A 27,242-nucleotide genomic window follows, 5' to 3' on the forward strand; every position below is an offset into this window, starting at 1 on the left:
GTGTGGGTTGATGAATTACAAGGTAAGCAGCTTCCCCTCTTCATCCTCGGGAGTGACTTAGCCCAAAAGTTCTCTTGGACCATAACCCAGTGTGAAGCCCTCAGAATCGGGGCTGCAGAGGAATCAGCCATGTCCAGTTGTGTGAATCTCTTGCCCCCAGAAGAGATCACTTGCCGCCAAGACACTAGTGAACGGCCCTGGGCTAGGATCTGGTCAGGAGATTCTCCCTTCCCTGCGAAGGCAGTAGCAGGGCTCGGGCTCGCTGGGCACGGAGGAAGCCCAGACGCGCTGGGCGCAGATCCCTTTCGAGGGGCTCAGGGAAGTCCCGCTGCCGGGGGCCGGACGGGCCGGCTCAGCGCCTGCCCGGCGCCCGCACGGAGTCGGGCTCTAGGTGTCCTGCGTGGGACTGGGAGGGGTTAAGCCGGCAGCCCCAGGCCGGGGGACGGACAGGCGGACGGGCAGGCTCAGGCGCCTGCTATACGGAGTCGGGGCTCTAGGTGTCCTGCCTGGGAGGGTCCCTGCTGCATTGCAGCCTCCGCGCTGCTCCGTGTCTGGCGCGCACAATGGCGACTCCCAGCCCCAGCAGCGGCTCCGGCTCCGGCTCCGGCTCCAGCAGCGGGAGCAGCACCCCGGGCTCCCAGGCGCACACGGCGGTCAGCAGCATGCAGGGTGAGCGACCCCCGCGCGCTCGCTCGCTCGGTCCCCCCGCAACGGCGCGCCCGGCCCGGGCTCCGCACCTCAGCCCGGCCGCTTCCGGGCCGCTCTGGTCGGTCCGGTGGGGCCGGCAGCTGGGGGCCGGCTAGGCCCCGGCTCGGCCGGGCGCTCCCTTGCTCAGCCGAGGAGCGCCGAACCGCGATGGCCTGTAAGGCCAGGGCCGAGGCGCCGCGCAACCCTCGCGACGGACCCCGGCCAGCAGCCCCGAGAGGGAACCGGCCGATTCCCGCCCTGGGGGCCGCGCTCCGGGCCGAGAGGCCTTAGGTGCTGGGGCGGCCAAGGGCCCCTGATTGCGCGGAGGGGGCGATAGGCTGGGGAAAGGGTGCGTGTGTGTGTAGGGGGAGTGTGCCCACAGTGTGTGTGGGGGGGGCGGAGGGGAGTGTGCCCACAGTGTGTGTGGGGGGGAGGTGGGCGGAGGGGAATGTGCCCCCAGTGTGTGTGGGGGGGGGACGGAGGGAAGTGTGCCCACCGTGTGTGTGGGGGGGGGACGGAGGGAAGTGTGCCCACCGTGTGTGTGGGGGGGACGGGACGGAGGGGAGTGTGCCCACCGTGTGTGTGTGGGGGGACGGAGGGGAGTGTGCCCACCGTGTGTGTGTGGGGGAGGTGGGCGGAGGGGAGTGTGCCCACCGTGTGTGTGTGTGGGGGGGGACGGAGGGGAGTGTGCCCACCGTGTGTGTGGGGGGGGACGGAGGGGAGTGTGCCCACCGTGTGTGTGTGGGGGGGGGACGGAGGGGAGTGTGCCCCCAGTGTGTGTGTGTGGGGGGGACGGAGGGGAGTGTGCCCACCGTGTGTGTGTGGGGGGACGATGAAGGGGAGTGTGCCCACCGTGTGTGTGTGGGGGGGGACGGAGGGGAGTGTGCCCACCGTGTGTTTGTGGGGGGACACGGAGGGGAGTGTGCCCACAGTGTGTGTATGTGGGGAGGGCATGGGAGTGTGCCCACAGTGTGTGTGTGTGTGTGGGAGGTGGGCGGAGGGGAGTGTGCCCACAGTGTGGGGGGGGGCAGAGGGGAATGTGCCCGCAGTGTGTGTGTGTGTGGGAATGGGGATGGGAATGTACCCACAGTATGTGTGTTGTGGGGGGGGGTACACGGAAGGGCGTGTACCTGCAGTGTGTGTATGTGGGAGGACGGACAGATGGGATTGTGCCCCCAGAGTGTGAATGTAGTGGGATGGGTGGACGGGAGTGTGCCCCCAGTGTGTGTGTGTGTATGTGGTGGGATGGATGGACGGGTATGTGCCCACAGTGTGTGTGTGTGTGTGTATGTGGGGGGACAGACAGGAGTGTGCCCTCAGTGTGTGTGTACGGGGGGGAAGAATGGGAGTGTGTCCACAGTGTGTGTATGTATGGAGTGGGACATGGATGGGAGTGTGCCCACAGTGTGTGTGTGTGGGTGGATGGACGGGAGTGTGTGTACAGTGTGTGTGGGGGGGTGGAGGAACGGGGACGGGAGTGTGCTCAGAGTATGTGTGTCTGTGTGCGGGGATGGATAGAAGTGTGTGTGGGGACATGGACGGGAGTGTGCCCGCAGTGTGTGTGTGTGTGGGGGACGGACGGGAGTGTGCCCGCAGTGTGTGTGTGTGTGTGAGGGGGGACATGGATGGGAGTGTGCCTGCAGTGTGTGTGTGTGGGGGACGGACGGGAGTGTGCCCGCAGTGTGTGTGTGAGGGGGGACATGGATGGGAGTGTGCCTGCAGTGTGTGTGTGTGGGGGACGGACGGGAGTGTGCCCGCAGTGTGTGGGTGAGGGGGGGTGGCAGACGGGACGGGAGTGTGCCCGCAGAGTGTGTATACGCGTGTGTGATGGGGGTCGGGACGGGAGTGTGCCTGCAGTGTGTGTGTGTGTGTGTGTGGTGGGGGGACGGGACAGGAGTGTGCCCGCAGTGTGTGTGTTTGGGGGGCACGGGAGTGTGCCTGCAGTGTTTGTGTGTGTGTGGGGGATAGGATGGAGTATGTCTGCAGTGTGTGTGTGGGGAAGGGGAGTGTGCCCGCAGTGTGTGTGTCTGTGGGGGGACGCAACAGGAGTGTGCTCACACTGTTTGTATATGGGGGGGAGTGTGCCCTCAGTGTGTGGGGAGGCGAGAGCGTGCCTGCTATGTGTGCATGTGGGGATGTATGCCCACAGGGTTTGTGTGGGGGGTGTGTGTGCCCACAGGGTTTGTGAGTGTGCCCACAGGGTTTGTGTGTGTGTGGGGTGCGCTAGTGTGTCTGCAGTGTGTGTATGGGGATGTATGCCCACAGGGTTGGTTTGGTGGAGTGTGCCCACCAAGTGCGTGTGTCAGAGGGGAGACTGGGGTGAGTGAGTGTGCCTGAAACATGGAAGGGGGAGGCAGTTCTGGGGGGTGGGTCAGTGTGCCGGTGGGTTGTGCGGGTGCGCTGTTTTCCCTAGGGCTGGAGGTGTTTGAGTGCACACTGGGTGCTCCATAGCTGTGTTTGGTGACTGCTTTGGGAAGTGATGGAGGGGACCAGATGCCTGTGCTGGCAGTGCTGTGTTATTCAGTGACTGCATACCACCTCTACTTGCCTTCTACACATTAGTGACTAGCAGGAAAAATGCTGTTTTTACCACGTAAATCTGAACTGCCACTGTCTCTGTGGGGGTGGTGCTCAAGGCTCAGAAATACACACTTAATATAGCTTGAAAACTGTTGCATATATTTGAACATACTCCTCTTTAGGGGCAACTAGATCCTGCTAGTGGTGTTTTGACTGTCTCTGAAGATCTCTAAACAATAAGAAAACAGCCATTCTTTTTGAGAAGGCATTCACTTCTGATTTCAGACTCCTACCCTTTTATTAGGTAACTATATGAATAGCAAATTGGCTCTTGATTTTTGTTTTAAGCATGAATGTGCAGGTTAAACAAGGCCCCGTTCCTTTCCCATAGTTCTGCTGCAGCAGGTTATTTTGATGTACGACTGGCATTTTCCTCCCACTAACACATGTAAGCTCTGCAGCAGAAGAGTCATTGAGTTAAAGTATGTAAACAAGTGAACATTTGCCAAGGGTAGGCAAGTTTTAGTCTGGATTTTATACACATTGAACCTCTCTAGTCCATCATCCTGGGACCTGACCAGTGCTGAACTAGAGAATTTGCCAAACCATGGGAGCTCGATGCAGAGTGCCAGTGGGTCTACATAGGTGCGGGAAGTAGGGATATGGGGCGTGCTGCAGCACCCCCAGGCTTTGCACCCAGCCAGACCCCCTGCTGCTACCTGGGATGCTGGCCCCATGCCTGCCCCAGGTTCTCCCGCTCCCTCCCAGAGCTAGAACCCGGTGAATCAGCTGTTCGTGGTGCTCCGGAAGTGCTGGGAGGGAGGAGTAGGAGTTGGTAAGTGTGGGGTCGCCGGCACGTGTCGGAAGGGGGACATAGGGGGGAGCTTGATGCTGGTGGATGCTCCGCACCCACTCATTTTTCCCCATAGGTGCACCAGCCATTGCCGGACCAAGGAGTGCTGGATTAGAGAGGTTTAACCTGCATCTTATTAGATCAGTGTTCTGTCTACTTAAATATTTCTTGTGGCAAGTGACTCATCCCAGTATGGCTGTTCTTTGCCCACCATTCTGGGCAAAGGCTTAAACTGGGATCTCCCCCAATGTTAGATTGATCTGATGCAGAACATAAGGCTTTTCTTTTCCTGTGTCAATTTAGGCTGCAGTTACTTACTGTAGAATTTCCAGCAGCATGTGTGCCACACAAACTCTGTGGCTGGAAGGGAATGATGGGCATACATTTTTGCCTCTCCATGAGCATAGTTGGAAATTAGTACTGGGAGCAGACAGGCTCAATTTATCCCTAATTTTCCAACACAAGGGATCAGAAAACGAGTGGGCTAATAGTGGGTACAATTTTATTTAGAAACTAGTTTCTTAATAAAAAGCCAGATGAAGAATAGGTCCTTCAGTTGACCTAAGGACTGTAACCCTAGTAAATTGAACATTGTAAGTGTTGACTTGTAGCCTCTGCCCAAATGTCACTTTCCGAGCGCATGTCCAGACTAGACAAGTAGGTTGTGTTTTAAGATGTTCGCTAACATGCTTTAAGTGTCGTGTATTTACACACCACTTAGTATCTAGTGAGCACAAAGGCAGTGATGTTTAAAAACGTTAGCTGATCATGGTAAATGCTGGGGTCTCTCTGTGCTTGACCATAGTCTGTTAATATGTTCTTAAATACAACCTTTCTGCATTAGGTACAAAATTGTGTTTACATTTGCCTTATCTAATATGTTTTGAAACACAACCTATTTTTGTAGCCCCAAGTTTGTTTCTGGATAGATACTGCAGTGTCTTGTGTGTTTATTCAGTAACAAACTAAATGGAAAGTGATATGGTTAAATTAGTGTAATTTCTGTGATTAAACAATCCTTGTGTTACACTTTATCAGCCAGTCTCTTGCTGGATTGGAGAGGAGCTGTTCTGATTTGGCTCCTAGTGACTACATCCCTATTCACTGAGCAGTTCTTTATTACTTGAACCCTCGTTTCTTTTGTCTGTTACCTTTATATTTGCTTTGGGAAAATAGACTAAGGATACTTCAATGATCAACTTATAGTTAAAATATTAGTCTCTTATTTTGGTTGTGACTAACATTTCAGCTTTTCATAGTGTTACTGTAGGGTAAGGTAGCAGGTCTTTTTGTCAGTGTCTGAGGGTTGACCCTCTACCCTTGCAAAAAATTAGAGACTTGGGCAATGTCTACACTATAAAGTTAAGTTGTCTTCAGTTAGTTTGACAAATAGCCGCCATTGTAATTAAACTGCTGTTGCATGTCCTTTTTTCTGAGGAGTGTGTTCACAGTAGCAGCTCTTGCATTGACACAGAGCAGTGCACCTTGGGTAGCTATCACACTGTGCAACTTGCCACCATCTGCCCCAGGGTACTTTGGGAAGGGTTTGCAATGCCTCATGGAGGCAGTTTCAGCATCCCATGATGTAGTTTTCTCTGTCCCATCATTCCATGGGCTTCCTAGTATATTTAATGCCACTTTTCAACAGCCCCTGTAACTTGTGCATCTGCCATCTCTCCGAAAGCATGGATCCTGCAGTGCTCTCCAGTACTGTGGTGAGTGCTATGAACAAAACGCACCTGATTCTGCCGTATTTTATGAGCTGCGCGTCTGATGACAATGCCTTGGTGTCTGGCTTACAGTGTGCCATGGAAAGAAACAATTCAAGATTGTTGTTAGCATTCATGGAGCAGCTGCACATGGTGGACTGTTAGTTCTGGGCTCGAGAAACAAGCACTGAGTGGTGCAATCGCATTGTTATACAGATATGAGATGCGAGCGATAGCTGCAGAACTTTCCGATGTGCAAAACCACCTTCCTGGAACTGTGTTCGGAGCTCACCTCTGCCCTCCAGCGCAAGGACACCAAAATGAGAGCTGCATTCACGGTGGAGAAGCATATCCCTGTTTTGGCACCAGACCACCTTTTGACAGAGTACATCAACAGAAAGGGCTACTTTTCTCTGGTATTGCAAGCACTGTGGATCATAGGGGTCGTTTCACCGACATCAGCATGGGCTGGTCAGAGAAGGTGCATGACACATGCATCTTTAAAAACACAGGCCTGTACAGAAAGCTGCAAGCAGGAACTTTTTTTCCAGACCAGAGGATTACCACTGGGGATATGGAAATGCAAATAATAATCCTGGGAGACCCAGTCTATCCCTTGCTGCTGTGGCTCATGAAGCTGTACACTGGCATGCCTGACAGCAAGGAGGATCGCTTCAACCACAGGGTCAGCAGGTGCAAAATGACTGTTGAATGTAAATTTGGCTGCTTAAAGGGTCACTGGTGCTGTTTCCTCAGGAGGTTAGACCTTAGTCAGGGCTATAGTCTCATGGTCATAGCTGCCTTCTGTGAGCTTCATAATATCCGTGAAGCAAAGGGGGAGAAGTTTCGCCATGGTTGGGGTGCGGAAGTTGGACAGCTATCTGCTGGTTTTGAGCAGCCAGAAACCAGGACTCTCAGAGGGGCTCAACAGGGAGCTATTCGGATCAGGGAGGCTTTGAAGGAGCATTTTAACAATGAGCCACAGTAATGTGTGTTGCTGTAATGTGCTGAGCCTGGAATTGTTTTTTTTCCGCTGTGGTATGAACCTTCTAAGGATTGCTTTCTCTGCGCTGCTATAACAATGCAAATTAATCTGTTGCTACTGTCTCTGAATTAGCAACAGTCACCATGTGTTGGAGAATAATAAAGATTAATTCACTTTCCATAAGTTGATTTTTAGTCCACGCCCATGGAAACATATCTATGTCATGCTGAGGTAAACTTAATACATACGATATATTTGAAGGAGAAGGGTCAGTGAATTCACAAACACATACGCCAACTCTTGCGGCTGTCTGTATGTCTAGCTGGCATTGTGTGTAATCTCCCACATGGTGGAGTGCCTGGGATACTGTTGCAGCAATGGAAGATACATAGAACATGTGTGGAGAGCGTAGGGAGGTCATTGAATGCAGTTCTTAATGGGCTTCAGCGAGAGGTGAGCACGGATGTGTTCAGCCTGAAGTTCAGTCAGAGATTGCTGCATATTTTTTTGTTCCCCGAGCAGTGTTATCATCTGTTCCTGGCTCTGCTTCCTTTCCTCAGTATCCCTCCACATTTTCTCATTGATTATCTCTCCCCACGCTCTTGGCTTGCCATCCGAAGCACCAGAGGATTGCAGCACCTTAAACATGTCTTCCTTAGACCTCTTCTATCTTCTCCTTATTTGGCCGAGCTGCTCTGCCTGTGTGCATGAGGAGACCCTCAAGGCCACGTCTGCAGCTGCTAAAGAAACAATGGACATAGGTCTTATTTCAGTGCACTTGCACCGCTTGATCCAAACAAGTTACAAGCACAACTTCCTCAGTTTCCCTTATGAGTCATACAGCTCGGTAGCAGCCCCAGCCATGCCCAGAGTGGAGCGGGTGAGTTGAGCCAAAGGGTAGCACTGGGTTATCAGTACAAGCGCATAGGATTATTGTACTGAATATTGGCACGTTTTCCACAGGCAGAGGTAATTGTAGCTGATATCTCACTCCTGAGGGTAAGCAAGGCTGCAAGGGAGCACTTCCTGCATGCGTGTGGCTGCAGCCTGGATCTGTATGCTGCTACCTCGTGTACTGCAATGGTGTCTGCTGAAGTAATTGCCCAGTGGTGTGGCAAAGTGGTCTACTGCAGAGGAAGAAACAGAGCAGCTCTCCCAAGAAATCGTCAGCAGAGGATTGCAGATTACGTCTAAGAAAGTTTCCTGGAGATTTCTATGGCAGATTCTTGGGAGATCCCAATGTGCATAAATTTTCTGCAGGGCCTCTTTTGCCTAGCTGTACAGAGGAATGAGAAGCAGAGAGCAACTCTACTTGTATTGGTATTTCACTGCCTTTTGTAGCCTAATTTAAAAAGCATTAGATGAGCAGATGTGTCCCTATGGTATTGAGGCAAATTGAGTACATACCAGAGTTTCTGTCCCCTGCATCACGCTCAGCTCAGCTGGACTGCAGGGATTGGCTAGATTGCTCTGGAGTCAAAAAGAGGTCCTGGCCCCCACGCCACCAGATCTCTCTGTTGCGTGTGTCTCATCCTCCACCTCCACTTCCTTGTCCAGCATGTTTTCCTTGAGGTTCACTCTGGTGGCCAGTGACTCCAGCCCCCCTGAAGTATCCACAGGGCTCTTGGAGGTGGGGTCGAGAATGGCATACCTTGTAGAAGCGGCATGTCTGCGACTCTGCACCAGAGCGACTATTTGCCGCCCTTGCGTTCTTGTACATCTGCCTGAGCTCTTTGAGTTTAACACAGCACTGCTGTGTGTCTCTGTCATAACCTTTGTCCTCCATCGCCCGAGCGATCTGGCCTTAGATGTCAAAGTTCTTGCTGCTGGAGTGGAGCTGTGACCGCACAGCTTCCTCTCCCCACAGACCCAGGAGATCCACCACTTTCGTTGTACTCCAGGCAGGAGTGTGTTTGCTGCATGGAGCTGGCCTGCTCAACTGGGCAGTTGCTATGTTAGCTCACTTCCCAAGCAGACAGGAAGAGCAGATTCAGAGCTTCCCTGAGGTTTTAAAAGGGAAGGGGTGCATACCTGTGTACCTGGCTGCAGGGAAGCAGAGCAGTCACAATGGGCATTGTAGCACACCTTCTGGAGGCCACTTAAGTCGACGCAAGCAATGCAGTGTCTGCACTGACACTGTGTCGCTCTAACTATGTCACCGTAAGTGTTACACCTCTTGTCAAGGTGGTTTTTTTTAAGTTGGTGTAGCAGGTGTGAGACAGTGGCAGGAAGAGCATTGTAGTGTGTACACTTCCATAGTTAGGATGATGTAAGCTGCCTTATGTCGACTTAACTTTGTAGAATAGACAAGCCCTTATTTAAAAAAATCACTGTCTTTCAGTGCAGTTGGTGTGTTTTTTAAAGTTAAAATCTTTTAAAGTTTTAAACCTTTGAAAAATTCTCTTTGCATTAGCAGCATTTACAACTGCTTCAGACTGAGACTACACTGTTTTCATACTGAGGAAACACTGTAATAAAACGCTATTTGCCTTATTTTTTGGAACCTTGCTTCATTTTATTTATAGCAGAAAAATGTAAACAATAGCTCTCCTTGTGATTGTGGCAATAAGGCTGAAGCAAGAACTGCTCTTTTTCTGCATGGGTGTGTCAAGGCGTGTCTGCACTTAAAATGCTGCACCACTTCAGTGATGACGTTACTTACTGTGAGGAGAGGGGTTCTCCCTGCAGTGTAGGTACTCCACCTCCACAAGAGGTGGCAGCTAGGTTAATGAAGAGTGCTTTCTGGCTAGGTCAGTTTAACTGTGTCGCTCAGAGGTGCAGATTTTTCACACTCCTGAGCAAAGTAGTTATACCAACCTAATTTCATAGTGGAGACCAGGCCTTTCTTTGCACATGCATGAATAAAGTATCACATGTGTAAACTAATGTTGACAAGACAACTTGAAGTTCTAACACTTGGTTTATCCACACTCAGCTGTTATGTGTATACCTTTTTTCTTAGTGAAGGCAGAGTCCAAATATGTTAGTTTGTCTTCAGAGCTGTTAAGAAGGCTTTTCAATTGTTACGTTAACTTGATTGAACTCATGAATGAAAAATACACTCTTTGTCTGTGAAGACAGCGTCATCTAAAGAAACAAAGTTGAATGGAGAACGTCTCCCTTCTTTTCCTCTATGTAACTTTCAAAAGTAAGTGTGCGTGTGTTTCCACCAAAATCACATGTGCTTATAGTTCCTGTATGTGTGGAATGTGGAGGGCTTGGGAGACATGATTGTAGTTGGAATGGAAGTCTGATATCTCTACGGCATTTACAGAGGAGAAGAGAACTTGCTTATGTTTAAAATAAAGCCCACAAAATATCAAACTAAAGCATACTTTTAATGTCTGCTGCTTTTGGAGCTCATAAGTTTTCTATGGATTTGGGTTTGATAAGTTTTAAACAAAACTTGAAATTTGTGCTATATTTCAAATAAAGTGTGCCTCACTAAAAAGTAAAATTAAAAGAGAAAAAGAAACTGTCCAGTCTGCTGGCATTTTGCTCAGACTGGGCAATGCAGGAAGGAAACCGCACCAATAGCAAAAATTCATGAGGGTTTCAATGAGGCGATGCTTTGTTCTAGAGTTGTTTTAGTCTCAATCTTTGGAGCACGCCCTCGTGGTATGAGATATTGTGTCAGCAGTTCTGCCCCATTCTCTACCTTGTGACTTCAGTGATGTGGTATGGTCACAGTCAGGTGACAGGGGAGCTCCACCCCTTCAGGGGTATCTACGTGTTGAATAATGTCTGATAAAGTAGTAGTAATCAAGACAGCATCTTCTGCCCCTCCTCGACTCCTCTTCAGCCTCACTTTTCTTGAAGAGCAGCAACATGCAGGGCTTTTCCCTGGAGTCTCTCAGCAAAACCAAAAAACAGATAAAAATACAAACTAAGCAATGTCCACCCACTCTGGGCTTGAGCCGTTAGTCCATCTTCGGTTCTTCCTCTGCCTGTCTTTTGTCAGGTGCTTGCCACTGAGAGGAAACTCCAAACCACCTCTCTTCTGGATTTCCTCCTCCCAACTATACTGAACTCTTTTCTTGTAATTCCTCCCTGAGTCTAATGCACTCTTAGATGTAACAAGTTGGGCTAATAGAGTTCTCAGGCCCTAGTTAACCTCTTGTTCAGTGAGGGTTTATATACCCTTTCACATCTGGGTAAGGAGCTTTCTGTATGAATCTAATGTTTCCAATGTCATTTTAAAGTTTGGAGTATGCTGGTCTCCACCAGCCTTCAGAAGGAGTCAGCTGTTTTGTGCCCTGGATTGGAGCCCTGTGTGGATACAAAATTTATAATATAAATTGGATATTTGCGGAGCTGCAGGACTCTACCGGGAACCGCAGTGGCAAAAGTAGCAGCATATCGGGCCACCGCTCACAGGAGCCAGTGCCATGCAACGGCCACTCCTCCAGCACAGCTGTACCACCCTCAGCCCCACCCACTGGGGCGGGCACCAGGCTTATCGGCAGCTGTCACTGGTTGCCCTAGTGCAGGAGTAGGCAAATTTTTTGGACCGAGGGCCACATCTTGGTATGAAAATTGTATGGTGAGACCATGAATGCTCATGAAATTGGGGTTGGGATGCAGGAGGGGGTGAATGCTCTGGCTGGTGATGCAGGTTCTGGGGTGAGGCTGGGGATGAGGGATTTGGGGTGTAGGAGGGTGCCCCAGGCTGGAATCAAGGGGTTCAGAGGGTGGGAGCAGGGGATTGGGATATGGAGGGGTGACGCCAGAAATGAGGAGTTCAGGGTGCGGGAAGGGGCTCCGGGCTGGGGCAGGAGGTCAGAGCACAGGAGGGGTACAGGCTCCGGGTGGCACTTACCTGAAGCAGCGGCATGTCCCCTCTCCAACTCTAGTCCGCAGGCACTGCCCCTGCAGCTCCCATTAGCTGCAGTTCCCAGGCAATGAGAGCTTGGGGCAGGGGCAGTGTGTGCAGCCCCCTGGCTGCTCCTAGGCTTTGGAGCTGGAGAGGGGACATGCTGCTGCTGCTTCTGGGAGCCTCAGCATGCGACCCTGCTCCCCAGCAGGAGCTCAAGGGCTGGTTTAAACGGTCTGGAGGGCTGGATGTGGCCCATGGGCCATAGTTTGCCCACCCCGCCCTAGTGTGTGCAAGCGGCTCTCATTCTCCCGGACAGGAGTCCCTTCCATGCAGCAGTCTGAGTCTCCTGTCCAGGGTGTGCGATCTGCTTGCGCACACTAGCAGGACCAGGGACAGCTGCCGATGAGCCTGGTGCGTGGGTGGGGCTGAGGGTGGTACACAACTATGCCGGAGGAGCAGCCGTTGCATGGCACTGGCTCCTGTGAGCGGTGGCCCGATATGCTGCTGCTTTTGCCACTGTAGTTCCTGGCAGAGCCCTGCGGAGATCTGATTTATATCTGCAAACAGCTCTACACTGGACCTTTTTTCCCCATACTCAGCTCACTGTGTTCTATTAGTGAAGATAAACATTTCCTTACAAATATTTTCATGGCACTTCTGCCATGGTATTCTGTGCCTGGCTTCAGGCTCAGCCTCTCTATTCATAGCAGTAGCAATTGCGACAGCAGCATTATGGAGAAGGCTCTCTGGTACTTTCTCACAGTTATAGCATCATAGAATATTAGGGTTGGAAGGGACCTTAGGAGGTCATCTAGTCCAACCCCTGCTCCAAGCAGGACGAATCTTCAGACAGATTTTTTGGCCCAGAGCCCTAAATGGCCCTCTTCAAGGATTGAACTCACAACCCTGGGTTTAGCAGGCCAATGCTCAAACCATTGAGCTATCCCTCCTCCAGTTCTTTCAAGGATGGTTCTTTCATACATTTTAAGACCCAGAAGCACCATTATGATTATCTAGTCTGACCTTCTGTATGATGCAAGTCGGAGAACTTCATCCAATAATTCCTACATCAGGCCCAATAACTTGTGGATGAGCCAGAGCAGATCTTTTAGAAAGAGACATCGAAGCACAGTGTAAAGACTTCAGGTGGTGGAGAATCCATCATTTCCCTTGGTAAGGTGTTCCAGTGATTAATTAGTCTTACTGTTAAAAATATGTGCCTTATTTCCAGTTTGAATTTGTCTAGCTTCAGCTTGCAGCAATTGGTTCTGGTTATTCTTTCATCTGCCAGATTAAAGAGCCTTCTATTAGAAATCTTCTCCCTGTGCATAGGTACCTCCAGAATGATCAAAATCCCTCATAACGTTATATTGAATAAACTAAGCAGAATGAGCTCTTTAAGGCAGGGCTTCCCAAAGCAGTAGGCATAGCTTCTTTGGGGCTCTCACATGCCTCTTGCTTGTTCTGGAGAATCTCAGCTTTCACTTAAAAACTGTTGCTAGCTCATGGTTGTAGAGAAAACCTTCAAAATGTGAATTGAGTGTAACCAAAAATCACTGTCTGCCTATGACTTTGTCCTCATTGCTAAAAAATTATATTTGTACGGCAAGATAACCTTCACATGTTAGTTATCTTGTGGTAAAATCCTAGTGGAGACAAGCTTCCTGTAGTTTTTACTGTGAAGGAGCTAGCATGGGCAACACTATACTATACGCCATCGGGCTCGTTTACCTGCACATCTACCAATGTGATATATGCCATCTTGTGCCAGCAGTGCCACTCTGCCATGTACATTGACCAAACCGGACAGTCTCTACGCAAAAGAATAAATGGACACAAATCTGACATCAGGAATCATAACATTAAAAAACCAGTAGGAGAACACTTCAACCTCTCTGGTCGCTCAGTGACAGACTTAAAGGTGGCAATTTTGCAACAGATAAGCTTCAAAAACAGACTCCAACAAGAAACTGTTGAGCTAGCATTAATTTGCAAACTAGATACTATTAACTTGGGCTTGAGTAGAGACTGGATGTGGCTGGGTCATTACACAAATTCAATCTATTTCCCCATGCTAAGTATCCTCACACTTTCTGGTCAACTGTCTGGAATGGGCCATCTTGATTATCACTACAAAAGTTTTTTTTTTTTTCCTCTCCTGCTGATAATAGCTCATCTTAATTAATTAGCCTCTTAGAGTTGGTATAGCAACTTCCTCCTTTTCGTGTTCTCTGTTTGTATATATATCTTTTTAGTATATGTTCCATTCTATGCATCTGATGAAGTGGGCTGTAGCCCACAAAATCTTATGCTCAAATAAATTTGTTAGTCTCTAAGGTGCCACAAGGATTTTACAGAATGGTAGCTAACATGCGTTAGTTATCTTGAGGTAAAAACACCCTTTTTTGCACTGAAGACAAAGCCTTGGTTTGCAGAGAGCCTAAAACAGTAGCTGTGAGGTATGAACCTCTCCATTCATTTCAGTGGCTATGGATGCCAATGTAGATACGTCAAATGTCACTATTGTTAACTATTTCACTGCTCATGAAAGCATATCAGAAATGAGTGGAAGTATCTTGTATTATAAAGATCTGTACCATCGCTTCCCAAAGTGAGGAGGGCAGGAGCATGTGTGTAAAGGATACCTGTAATGATAGGTGGGCTTTTGATGACACATGGTGGAATTGCAAAGCCGATGGTGTGATGAGTTTCACTCTTCTGAGAGGGGCTTAGGTTTCAGAAGTTTGCACTGGCTGCTGCTCCCATTATTGGACAAAAGTGCTCAAATCACTCTTGTGACTCTTTTCTGATTCTTTGATTTTTTTTCAATGTTGTTTTTTGAAGTGTGGTCTGGACACAGTATTCTAGTAGTGGTCTCACCAGTATTATCTCACTGCTACTATTTTGTATTCATTTCTCTGTCCCATCTTCTGAGGTGTGCTCTCAGTTCATTATTGGAATTGCTTGGAAAAGTTTGCTTAACATCTGTTCATCTGATTAAAATTCTTAAAAATTGGGCTTAGAATCATTTTGACATCATATGCTTGGAAAACTGAAGCAGCTGATATTCAACAGAGCAGACTTTGCCTAGGTCTCATTCTTTGCCGTCCAAGCTCACTCGTGTCCCCATCAGTATGCATGGTCTACTTTGTTTGCGGGTGGTCAGGTGAAGGGATCCACTGCAGTTACAGAATTCTTTGATAGAAAGACTTCTTATCCATTGGAATTTGCTACCAACCCTTTTTTGTCCTCAGCCTCTGACACAGTGGCTCCCAATGATCTTCTCCCTGACGTGAGCGTCACAGGTCATGTTGCTATGCAGACAGCTTGTGGCAGATGACAAGTGGAGGGAGAAAGGAGTTATAGTGGGAGTCATTTGCTTAGAATTGGAGCAATCAAATTTTTGCTGTCCCGTCCTAACGCTTGTGATGGAAGCTTAAGCTTTTTGTGTTCCTCAAATATGCTTCTCATAGTTTAGACCAGCAGAACTGCCTTGAGTGGTGGGCATCCTGATAAATGTAAGTTGCCTCCACTTGGATACATAGTAGTCTGTTACGTGAAAATTTTCCATCTACTCTGTGAATATTGGACAATCGAATCTAAATCAATCTGGGTGTCTCTATGACAGCAATCACATTTGAACAGGACAAATACTCCCTGCCTTTTCTAGCTGAGTTTCAACCAGCCTCACTTATGGAGATTCTAGTGGTGCTTTTAAGTGGGTAAGATTTGTGGTGTTAAGCCTAGTAAGGGATCAGTGTAGCGGGTGCACTGGCACGTGTCTCAGTTTCCTCTCCTCTATCTTGACTTTATGCATCTAGAGTAGCCACGGTTCTGCGGTGGGTGTCTTCAGGACTGATCCAGGGGCTGGGAGGTGGGAGACCTGTGTTCTGTTCAAGCTCTGATACCAATCTGTTGTGTGACCTTTGGCAAGTCACTTAATCTCTATGCCTCAGTTTCCTCATCTCTAAATGGGATGATATTTACCATCCAAGGTAAAAAAGCTTTGAGATCTACAGAGTTCAGGCATTACTATTTTGTCACTGTTTGTGGTATTCCCCTTTCTATTGTTCATGCTACATACAAACTGATCCATCATTCTCTTATCTAATGGTAATGTTGGAGAGAAGTAAAACACCTATGTGCTGCTGCTTCAGCTCTAGCTTTACAGCTGCTGTTACTGGTAAGCACTTCCTAGCAGAATATGGAGAAATGTATACCTGTGAGCTACTCCAGAGTAGTGCAAGAATGATGTGACTGACCGTGAATAAAACAATTATATGGCATGTACACAAAGTGGTGTTAAATGCAATAAGCAACTGAATCTGTTCTGGTTATTTCAGGGGTTACTTGTAACACTAATAGTTATAACGTTTTCAGAGACAATCATTCATGACTTTCAAGTTGATGGTGTTCTTTCAGCACAGATTTCTTCTCCGAAGTATATTTAGTTAAATAGATTTTAACAAAAACAGAGTTTTAAACATCTGAATGAATACATGTCTTTTCCCATCCCTGTCAGGTTCACTTCTTTGGTACTTTTGGTGTTATCATTTCAATTAATCAGCTGGAATCTTCCAAGACAGACAAGCCCTGCATTTCTAATAGGGAAAACAAGCAGAAAACTTCTTTTGTCTTAAGGCATGTTTGTAACAGGGAGTACTTCACTCCTGTGCTCCAGGATCTGCATTTGTTGCCGTTTGTTGCCTGGTGCGGTTTTAGGATGTTGGTTTTAACTTATACAACCATAAATGGGTGGGATCCTGGTTTCTTCAGAGACCTGCCTGTCTCTTTATGTCATGTGATCGTTTTTGCAATCTGAAGCACTGAAGCTAATGCCCTCCCTGCATTTAATTGCAAGGGGGCTGCAGGCAGGGCTTCATGAGTGTAAGGGTTTGACTGCATGGTGAAGTTATTTTGGTGGAAACCCTTGCCTGGACACATTCATTTTGGTTTGCACTAGGTTTATTTTGGTTTGTTTTAAATAGATTAGGAATCTGTTTAAGCCATTCTTGTCTTGAAATGACAGTGTCCCCAGGTATTAGCCTGTTCACAGTCAAACCTTAAATTAAACCAGTCCAGTTCAACCTTTTTGTGTAGATAAGATCTAATTGGCATCCTACCTCAGCATCCATCAGATCCCAGATGGGCTAACCCTCAAGTCACTGTGCATGGCTTGCTTCTTGTGCCATGATTGTTCTTGCATGTGAGAGAGGGATCAGTGCTTGGGTGAGGCTGATGGGGGACATTTGAAGGGGGTTAGGACACATGGGTTTGACATGATTTGAATTGGTTTAATGTTGTAATAAAATATTTGTCCGTGTGCTTGGAGCATAGGAAGGATCCATTTAAAAAGCAAAGTAGATAAATAAAACTGCATAAGCTCAGGGCAGCAAAATGCAGCCCATGAGTTTTTATAGTGTAGCCACCCTCTGATTTATTATCTGACTTCAGGTCCCAGCATGCAGTACTCCACATCAGTCTGAGCATTCTGGGACCTGTATTCTCCGCAGGCTGCATTTTTGTCTTAAGCTTGAAGCTGTTTGCAAACTGGTTTATTTTATCATAATTCGATGCAGCTTTTGGGCTTCTGGTAAGTTACCAGCACAGCCTTCAGTTGGGCAAAATTTGGGCCTGCCTTGATCTCTAGTTTTTGAAAGTTCTCTAATGCACTTTTCCTGCCATTTATGGGCTTACACTCTGCTCTGGGGACTCCAATGCTTCAAGCCAAGTTTTTTAATTATGGTCATTGCAAAGTTTCAAAAGCATAGATAACATTTGTGCTCCTTACAGTCAAGTTGAAAGGTCCGGGCATGATTTTGTCATAACACACACAGCCAAGCAGCAGTTGACCTTCACTTGTTTAAAGAGGGTTATTGTGCTTTTCAGCCCTGACTGTCACTGTGTAAATGTCCTCACAGGAATCTCCTTCTGCAGCCTGCCTGCTTTGTACTTGCAGACTCAACATGAGGCATACATGCTGCTGGCTTGGATTAAGACCTGACACATGCTGCTGCACCGCACTTCCTGAGCAAGGTCTCTAACCTGGGCGTTCCAAGCTTCAGCCCTATTGCACAGATGCCTGTGCTGGTGCAAGGACCCTGACTTAAGAATCATTTTGATAACTTGCTATTCTTTGTAATGCAGTTGTGGTTGCTTGACAGCATCATGTCTATCACTGTTTGACTCCTCCTGTGCACCCTTGCCCCCGCTTTGAATGGAGCTAAGCAGGCTTGCACCTCACCAGAATAGGGAACATTAGCTGCTGCTGAATAAGCAGTAGGGGAGACGAAAAATTTTGTGTACCTTACAAATGCTTATTTCTCACTGCTACATTGATTCTCCCAGATGATACAAAACTACTCAAGATAGTTAAGTCCCAGGCAAACTGTGAATAGCTACAAAAGGATCTCTAAAAACTGGGTGACTGGGCAACAAAATGGCAGATGAAATTCAGTGTTGATAAATGCAAAGTAATGCACATTGGAAAACATAATCCTAACTATATATATAAAATGATGGGGTCTAAATTAGCTGTTACCACTCAAGAAAGAGATCTTGGAGCCATTATGGATAGTTCTCTGAAAACATCCACTCAGCGTGCAGCAGCAGTCAAAAAAACTAACAATGTTGGGAATCATTAAGAAAGGGATCGATAATAAGACAGAAAATATCATATTGCCTCTATATAAATCCATGGTATGCCTGCATCTTGAATACTGCATGCAGATGTGGTCACCCCATTTCAAAAAGATACACACCTCTACCCCAATATAACACTGTCTTCCAGGAGCCAAAAAATCTTACTGCGTTATAGGTGAAACCTCGTTTTATATTGAACCTGTTTTGATCCGCCGGAATGCGGACTGACCCAATAACCCCCCCTCCCTCCGGAGCACTGCTTTGCCGCGTTATATTTGAATTTGTTTTATATCGGGTCACATTATATCGGGGTAGGGGAGAATTGGCATTGGAAAAGGTTCAGAAAAGGGCAACAAAAATGATTAGGGGTATGGAATGGCTGCCATATGAGGAGCAATTAAGACAGGGACTTTTCAGCTTTGAAAAATAAGAGTGGCTATGACTGAGATCTATAAACTCATGACTGGTGTGGAGAAATTAAATAAGGAAGTGTAATTTACTCCTTCTCATAACGCAAGAACTAGGGGTCACCAAATTAAATTAATAGGCAGCAGGTTTGAAAAAAAAGGAAGTATTTTTTCACACAGTCAACCTGTGGAACTATTTGCCAGAGGATGTTGTGAAGGCCAAGACTATAACAGGGTTCAAAAAAGAACTAGATAGCCATTGATGGACCTATCCTCCATGAATTTATCAGCCAAGATGGGTAGGAATGGTGTCCTTAGTCTCTGTTTGCCATGGGAATAGACGACAGGGGATGGATCACTTGGTGATTACATGTTCTGTTCATTCCCTCTCGGGCACCTGGCATGGGCCACTGTTGGAAGACAGGATACTGGGCTCGATGGACCTTTGGTGTGATCCAGTATGGCCATTCTTATGTTCCCCCTTTCCAAATCAAAGCCTTTGTATTTGCATTTTATTGAAGATGGAGGCTGGCATTTTCAAAAGCAAAATATTCTGCACTGAATACAGTGAGAAGAGAGTCCAAATGGCAAGAACTGAAGCATTGAAAACATTTTCTATCTGGTCCTCTTTCTTAGGTGCACCAGGAGATTGCCTGTGACAGTCTTCATGAATCTCGTTGATTTCTCAAAATTTCTCCTTAGTATCTAAGAAACCTAATAACTTGCATTTATAAGAAAGGGGAAGACAGTTGTTGGAAGTGGACACAGCCATGCTGGGAAGAGGCCTAGTGAGCCCCCTTCCTGGGCTTCAGAGTCCAAGCTGCAGCCTCAAAGTGCAGTCTGCACAGACTTTTTTACAGTGCTAGGGCAAGCTTCAGTAGCCTGAGTCTGTTGAGCTGAGCTGGGAGGCTCGCTTCTGCTCAGTCAAAAATGCTCTGTAGACATCCTCCTAGAGGCCTTGGTTTCCCTGCACTTGTAAATAAAAATATTTCTACATCTAATCAAATTCTGTACCAGTTGTCTTCTCAAAAATGTGTCCCCAGTTACTGATTCCAATTTTTGCATCTTTCATTAGGTGCTTCCCTGCTCTCTTTGTTAGGTCCAATGTAATTTAGATGTGTGTTTGAGCACTTTGATTTCCCAATCATTGATAGGGCCCTACTAAATTCACAGTCTATTTTGGTCAATTTCACGGTCATAGGATTTAAAAAAAAATAAAATTCATGATTTCACGTATTTAAATCTGAAATTTCATGGTGATGTAATTGTAGAGGGCCTGACCCAAAAAAGGAGTTGTGTGGGGATCGCAAGGTCATTGTAGGGGGAGTTGCGGTATTTCTACCCTTACTTCTGTGCTGCAGCTGGCGGCAGCGCTGCCTTCAGAGTTGGGCAGCTGGAGAGCAGTGACTGCTGGCTTGGAGCAGCAGCAGCAGCACAGACGTAAAGATGTTATGGTACTGCCACCTTACTTCTGCACTGCTGCCTGCAGAACTGGGCCCTCAGTCAGCAGCCACTGCTCTCTGGCTGACTGGCTCTGAAGACAGCAGTGCAGAGGTAAGGGTGGCACAGTATGGTATTGCCACCCTTAGTCCTGTGCTGCTGCTGGCGGGGCATCACCTTCAGAGCTGGGCGCCTGGCCAGCAGCTGCTGCTCACTGGTCACCCAGCTCTGAAGATATTGGGTAAGAGGCTGATTTCCTGGCTGGCCTGTGCCAATCCTCTTCTGTGTTTGGTTACAACAACAACAACAACAATAAGGCTTTGTACTTCTAAAGCTGCTTCTGTCTGAAGATCTCTGTGGTCATTACAAACAATTAGTTTAGCCTAGCAATACCTTTTCTGAGATAGGCAAATATGATTCCCATTTTTCAGATAGGGAAACTGAGGCTCTGAGATATGAAGTGACCCATCGCAGCCTTGACAGGAAGTCAGTGTCAGATCTAGGAATGGAACCTGTGTGTCTGATCTCTCCCAGTTCTCTGTTTTATTATCTTTGGTCTTGGTAAATTCCTGAGAAATAGTAATACTGTAGAACCAAGTTACCCATCGCAATATAACGTTCCTTTCAATAAAGATGGTGAGGATGTGAAGAGTTTGTGCTCAGCATTCATTCAAAACCCAAGTAATGAGTATAGCTATGTGAGCAGGCTTGTGCAGGTGATGAGGTAGAGGCTATACTTCTGAGTAGCTGTCACAGAGCATGTGATTCTAAATCCCTTCTATTGCGTGTCTTCTGAGTGTGTTTGTGCTGCATGCTAAGGTCAATCCAGCAAGTTAAGTGTTTAAGCATCTGAACACCAGTATAAGAGTACATGTGACTAAGCACTGTAGAGCAGGTCTGCACAACTCGTAAAGTGGCAAGGGCTATATTACTCCAAAGAAAACAGCTGAGGGCCGAACTCCCCCAGCCCTGCTGACACCTCCTGCGCCACCCAGCTCCCCTGAAATACTCCCCCCCCCCCTCCAGCACCGCCCACCCCGTGGAAAAAAAACCTCCTTCCCCAGTGCTGCCTCACCGAAACAGTGGTATTGAACCTTGGTAATATAGCGGGCCTCTAAGGTAGTAAAATTAAGGTAAAAGAAAAAATTTTTTTTGCTAGAAGTAGAATAAGATCTTCCCCTCACTTTGTAATCAATTGTCCTGTTGAATGAATGAGGTGTGACTAAGGAAGGCGTGGAAGGCTGGCACCTCCGGACAGCTGAAACCCTTGGAGAGGGGATGGGAGCCAGACCAGATCAATAGAACAGGTCAGTCACTGACTCCTCGCTTGCCTCTTCAGCCCCTCACCCCTCCGGCTCGCCTACTCACCCCCCGCCATTTCCTGCCCGTCTCTTCAGCCCCCCTCCCTCACCCACCGCTTGCCTACTCACCCCCCGCGGGCCGCACAGTGAGCCCATGTGGGCCGCATGCGGCCCCCGGGCCACATGTTGTGCAGGCCTGGGAGTAGTCAAGATTGTGATAGAGTTTTCGTGACTTTAATGTGTGGAAATATTAGATATGCAGCAGAATCATAGAAATTATGTAGTATTTGAATTATTCAGGTTGGTTTGCTGATTGGGTTGATTAACATGGAAAAAGACACCTGCTTTTAAAAAAAATATTGGGTGATTCACCTGTCTTTGAATTCTTTTGGGGGAAAAGTATAAGCTCATGGGACTTGATTTTTGCTTCACACATTACTGTGCATCTGCTAAGTCAGGGTGGGCAAACTTTTTTTGCCCAAGGGTCATCTCTGGGTGGGAAAATTGTATGCAGGGCCATGAATGTAGGGCTGTGGCCAGAGATTGAGGTGTGGGAGGGAGTGCAGGGTGCAGGAGGGGGCACGGGGTGCAGAATGCGGGAGGGGGTGCAGGAGAGGGTGCGGAGTGCAGGAAGGAGCTCAGAGTAAGGGGTTGAGGTGCAGGAGGGGGCTCAGGGCAGGAGGTTGTGGTGTGGGAGGGGGCTCAGGGCACGGGGTTGCGGGCTCAGGACAGGGAGTGCATAGTGCAGGAGGGGGCTCGGCAGGGGGTTGGGATGCAGGAGGGGGTGTGTAGTGCGGGAGGAGGCTCAGGTTGGGGTGCAGGATGTGGGAGGGGGCTTAGGACAGGGGTGTTGGGGCTCAGGAAAGGGGGTGCAGATTGCAGGAGGCGGCTCAGGGCACGGGGTTGGGATGCAGGAGGGGGTGCATAGTGCGGGGGTGGGGCTCAGGGCAGGGGGTTGAGGTCCAGGAAGGGTTCGGGGTGTGGGCTCTGGCCCGGCAACGCTTACCTCGAGTGGCTCCAAGGTGGCACTGGTGCACAGCGGAGCTAAGGTAGGCTCTCTGTCTGTCCTGGCCCTGTGCCACTCCCGGAAGTGGCCAGCATGTCTGGCAGTGTCTCCTGGGGGTGGGCTGGGGCAGGTGGCTTCGCCGCACAGTGCCCTCGCCTGCAGGTACCACCCTTAAAGCTCCCATTGGCTGTGATTCCCCATTCCTGGCCAATACAAGCTGCAGGGGGCGGTGCCTACAGGCAAGGGCAGCACACGGAGCCCTCTTACCCCCCCTTCCCACCCTCAAGGGCTGCAGGAATATGGTGCCAGCCGCTTCCGGGAGCTGTGTGGGGCCAGGGCAGGCAGGGAGCCTGCCTCAGCTCTGCTGCGGCATGGGGCTGGCAATCCCACAGGCTAGATTGAAAGCCCTGACAGGCTGCATCCAGCCCGCGGGCCATAGTTTGCCCTCCCTTGTGCTAATTAGATACCACTTAGAAGTTGATACCTCTTCTCTCTCTCGTTTTTTCTTCAGTTTGACAAGTCGCTCTTTTTGCAATATGTCGTCTTAAAGCTGAGGGATTAAGTACTATCTAAACTAGTCATCCCTATAGCAATTCAGGTGACAGGGCTGTCTGCATAGAATGACAGTGTTTCCATTGCTAGCTTCTACAACAGAGCTTGTAGCTGACAGAGACAGACTCATCTGCACAGTATTCCAGTAATGTTGGGAACAGTTCTCTGAACTAGGAACCAGGATATCTTGAATTCAAGTCCTGCCTTTAGTTTTGATTTGTATGTACTTCTCTATTGTAATTAATAACAAAAGTTGTGACCTCAGCACTAGATAGCTGTCAATTATAATCTACTGCACTCTATCCTTTGCAGATAAAATAATGGAGAAGTTATACAGGCCATGTTAGATGCAGTGGGGAATAGAATTGAATTGTAGCCATTCTGAGACGTTGCCTTTCAGATTGATTGATCCACATATATGTGCTTTGGGTATCCTGCCTTTAGCCAGAACACTACGCTGCACTCCTAAAGCTAGGCATAGGTATCTGGCACTTACCACTACAATATCAGCTTGAGCACCACAAGCAGACCCACCCCACCTTGGTACAATGGTTGGATCAGTAATGGGCAGTGACAGTCAAGGGGCCCAGGGTAATGTTTACTTTCTGAGCAACCAGGTGGGAGTCTTAATAGGGCTGAGTGATTGTGCTTTTATGAAGACTGGTAAACTGAGGCATGCCATACTCCGTTCATAGATTCTAGGTCTGGAAGGGACCTTGAGAGGTCATCGAGTCCAGTCCCCTGCCCTCATGGCAGGTCCAAATACTGTCTGGACCATCCTTAATAGACATTTATCTAACTTACTCTTAAATATCTCCAGAGATGGAGATTCTGCAACCTCCCTAGGCAATTTATTCCAGTGTTTAACCACCCTGACAGGAACTTTTTCCTAATGTCCAACCTAAACCTCCCTTGCTGCAGTTTAAGCCCATTGCTGCTTGTTCTATCCTTAGGGGCTAAGATTAACAAGTTTTCTCCCTCCTCCTTATGACACCTTTTAGATACATGAAAACTGCTATCATGTCCCCTCTCAGTCTTCTCTTTTCCAAACTAAACAAACCCAGTTCTTTCAGTCTTCCTTCATAGGTCATGTTCTCAAGACCTTTAATCATTCTTGTTGCTCTTCTCTGGACCTTCTTCAATTTCTCCACATCTTCCTTGAAGTGCAGTGCCCAGAACTGGACACAGTACTCCAGTTGAGGCCTAACCAGCGCAGAGTAGAGCAGAAGAATGACTTCTCGTGTCTTCTTCACAACACACTTGTTAATGCATCCCAGAATCGCGTTTGCTTTTTTTGCAACAGTGTCACACTGTTGACTCATATTTAGCTTGTGGTCCACTATAACCCCTAGATCCCCTTCTGCCGTACTCCTTCCTAGACAGTCTCTTCCCATTCTGTATGTGTGAAACTGATTGTTCCTTCCTAAGTGGAGCACTTTGCATTTGTCTTTATTAAACTTCATCCTGTTTACCTCAGACCATTTCTCTAATTTGTCCAGATCATTTTGAATTATGACCCTGTCCTCCAAAGCAGTTGCAATTCCTCCCAGTTTGGTATCATCTGCAAACTTAATAAGCTACTTTCTATGCCAATATCTAAGTCGTTGATGAAGATATTGAACAGAGCCAGTCCCTGAACAGACCCCTGCGGAACCTCACTTGTTAGACCTTTCCAGCAGGATTGGGAACCATTAATAACTACTCTCTGAGTACGGTTATCCAGCCAGTTATGCACCCACCTTATAGTAGCCCCATCTAAATTGTATTTGCCTGGTTTATTGATAAGAATATCTTGCGAGGCCATATCAAATACCTTACTAAAGTCTAGGTATACCACATCCACCGCTTCTCCCTTATCCACAAGACTTATTATCCTATCAAAGAAAGCTATCAGATTGGTTTGACACAATTTGTTCTTTACAAATCCATGCTTGCTATTCCCTATCACCTTTCCACCTTCCAAGTGTTTGCAGATGATTTTCTTAACCACTTGCTCCATTATCTTCCCTGGCACAGAAGTTAAACTAACTGGTCTGTAGTTTCCTGGGTTGTTTTTATTTCCCTTTTTATAGAGGGGCACTATATTTGCCCTTTTCTAGTCTTCTGGAATTTCTCCCGTCTCCTATGATTTTCCAAAGATAATAGCTAGAGGCTCAGATACCTCCTCTATTAGCTCCTTGAGTATTCTAGGATGCATTTCATCAGGCCCTGGGTGACTTGAAGGCATCTAACTTTTCTAAGTGATATTTAACTTGTTCTCTTTTTATTTTATCTTCTAAACCTATCCCCTTCCCATTAGCATTCACTATGTTAGGCCTTCCTTCAGACTTCTCTGTGAAGACCGAAACAAAGAAGTCATTACGTATCTTTGCCATTTCCAAGTTTCCTGTTACTGTTTCTCCCTCCTCACTGAGCAGTAGGCCTACCCTGTCCTTGGTCTTCCTCTTGCTTGTAATGTATTGATAAAAAGTTGTCTTGTTTCCGTTTATTCCTGTGGCTAGTTTGAGCTCATTTTATGCCTTTGCCTTTCTAATCTTTCCCCTGCGTTCCTGTGTTGTTTGCCTGTATTCATCCTTTGTAATTTATCCTAGTTTCCATTTTTTATATGACTCCTTTTTATTTTTTAGATCATGCAAGATCTTGTTGTTAACCCAAGGTGGTCTTTTGCCACATTTTCTATCTTTACTACCCAGCAGAATAGCTTGCTTCTGGGCCCTTAATAGTATCCCCTTGAAATAGTGCCAAATCTCCTCAGTTGTTTTTCCCTTCAGTCTTGATTCCCATGGGACCTTACCTATCAGCTCTCTGAGCTTGCCAAAATCTGCCTCCTGAAATCCATTATCTCTATTTTGCTGTACTCCCTTCTACCCTTCCTTAGAATTGTGAACTCTGTGATTTCATGATCACTTTCACCCAAGCTGCTTTCGACTTTCAAATTCTCAACAAGTTCCTCCCTATTTGTTAAAGTCAAATCTAGAACAGCTTCCCCCCAGTAGCTTTCTCAATCTTCTGAAATAAAAAGTTGTCTGCAGTGCAGTCCAGGAACTTATTGGATAGTTTGTGCCCCACTCTGTTATTTTCCCAACATATATCTGGATAGTTGAAGTCCCCCATCACCACCAAATCTTGGGCTTTGGATGATTTTGTTAGTTGTTTAGTTGTTCAGAGAACCCATAGCAGTTGAGACTTAGTGGGGGCCAGAACCAGGGGTTAACAGAGATGGGGAGCTGGATTTGGGGTTAGTACTAGAGTCTGTTACCTCAGGAAAGGTCTATGACCTGTTTGCAGAGCCTTAGCAGAACCCAAGTGAAGCATTTGGGATTAGAGATATAGACCGTACAAGGCACTGCACAATCTGTTGCTGAGGCCCATCCCATGCTTCCAGTGGGTGGAGAGGGGACCCAATGATGTCAGAGCTCAAGCAGGTCTGCAGAGGCCCTGTATATGGCAGGGATCTTAGAGGGGGGCCTGGCCTCTTGCAAAGATAGAGACAGGTCAAGGAAGAGCAAGTCCCTATGTCATTTGTCTTAACTGTAGGAAGGCAGCACACGCCAAAAGGTGCGGCTCTACTGAGAACTTTTGTCCTTGGGAAGAGGGACAGTGGCAAAGGGAAAAGCCTGGGTCCCCAGGAATGAACAAAATTGAGACAATCTTGAGGGTGGAGCGTCCAAACTGGGCAAATGGCAACAGTGCTTAGAGTCTCAGCTAATTAAGGGAGGTACCTTGGCTCCAAAGTCAGCCTGGGATTTTGAGAACTTGAGGTCTTGTATAAGTGACTAGCAGAACCATGGCAGGTTCAGGAGCCTGAAACGACATGATTGGAAAGGGAATTAAAGAGGCGCTCAGTTTTCAGTGTTCTGTGAGTGCAAGAAAAAAAGCTGAAACTGAACTTAAAGGATCTGGAGGGCAGAGTTATCAAACAGCTCTGGAAAATGCTGTTTTTGTGAAGGGACTGGGCACTGAGGCAAAGTCTCAGGAGGCCCAGACCTAGGAACTGAAACCGAAGCATTCCCAAACTGTTGAGGAGATGACAGCATTGGAACCAAGCTAAATGTATGTAAGAAAACCTTCGGAGAAAGATCATGCAAAGTGGCCAATTAGGTGAAAGTGCTTTTTCAGGATAAAAGGGACAAGCAGAATGAAGTAGGGACCTAGGTCCAAGATTAACAAGGGAGATACACCAAGAGTGACAGTGCAAGAGAGGATGGGTGAAGTTACTGAGTCGCATACTGGGTTACGTAGTAACTTAGAGGTCTGAACCAGTCAGACAGCAAGCTGATTAGGTTAGCAAAAGACTGCGGATTTGAGGTTACAACTTAAGCAG

General features: G+C 47.6%; 1 protein-coding gene across 8 annotated transcripts in view; it reads left to right on the forward strand.

Moving 5' to 3' along the window:
• The first annotated feature begins 405 nt into the window (after nt 1–405).
• MAP2K4 (mitogen-activated protein kinase kinase 4) overlaps nt 406–27,242 on the forward strand; it is a 187,177-nt gene continuing 160,340 nt past the window's right edge. For 2 of the 8 annotated variants that reach the window (XM_030534445.1, XM_030534448.1), the window contains exon 1: nt 406–669. In XM_030534445.1, the coding sequence (XP_030390305.1) occupies nt 564–669 (106 nt within the window). In that variant the 5' untranslated portion in view covers nt 406–563. The remainder of the gene's footprint in view (nt 670–27,242) is intronic. The other 6 variants (XM_030534446.1, XM_030534447.1, XM_030534452.1 and 3 more) reach the window with 4 other exon arrangements.

Source organism: Gopherus evgoodei, chromosome 15 (assembly GCF_007399415.2).
Source record: "Gopherus evgoodei ecotype Sinaloan lineage chromosome 15, rGopEvg1_v1.p, whole genome shotgun sequence".
Lineage (NCBI taxonomy): Eukaryota > Metazoa > Chordata > Testudines > Testudinidae > Gopherus > Gopherus evgoodei.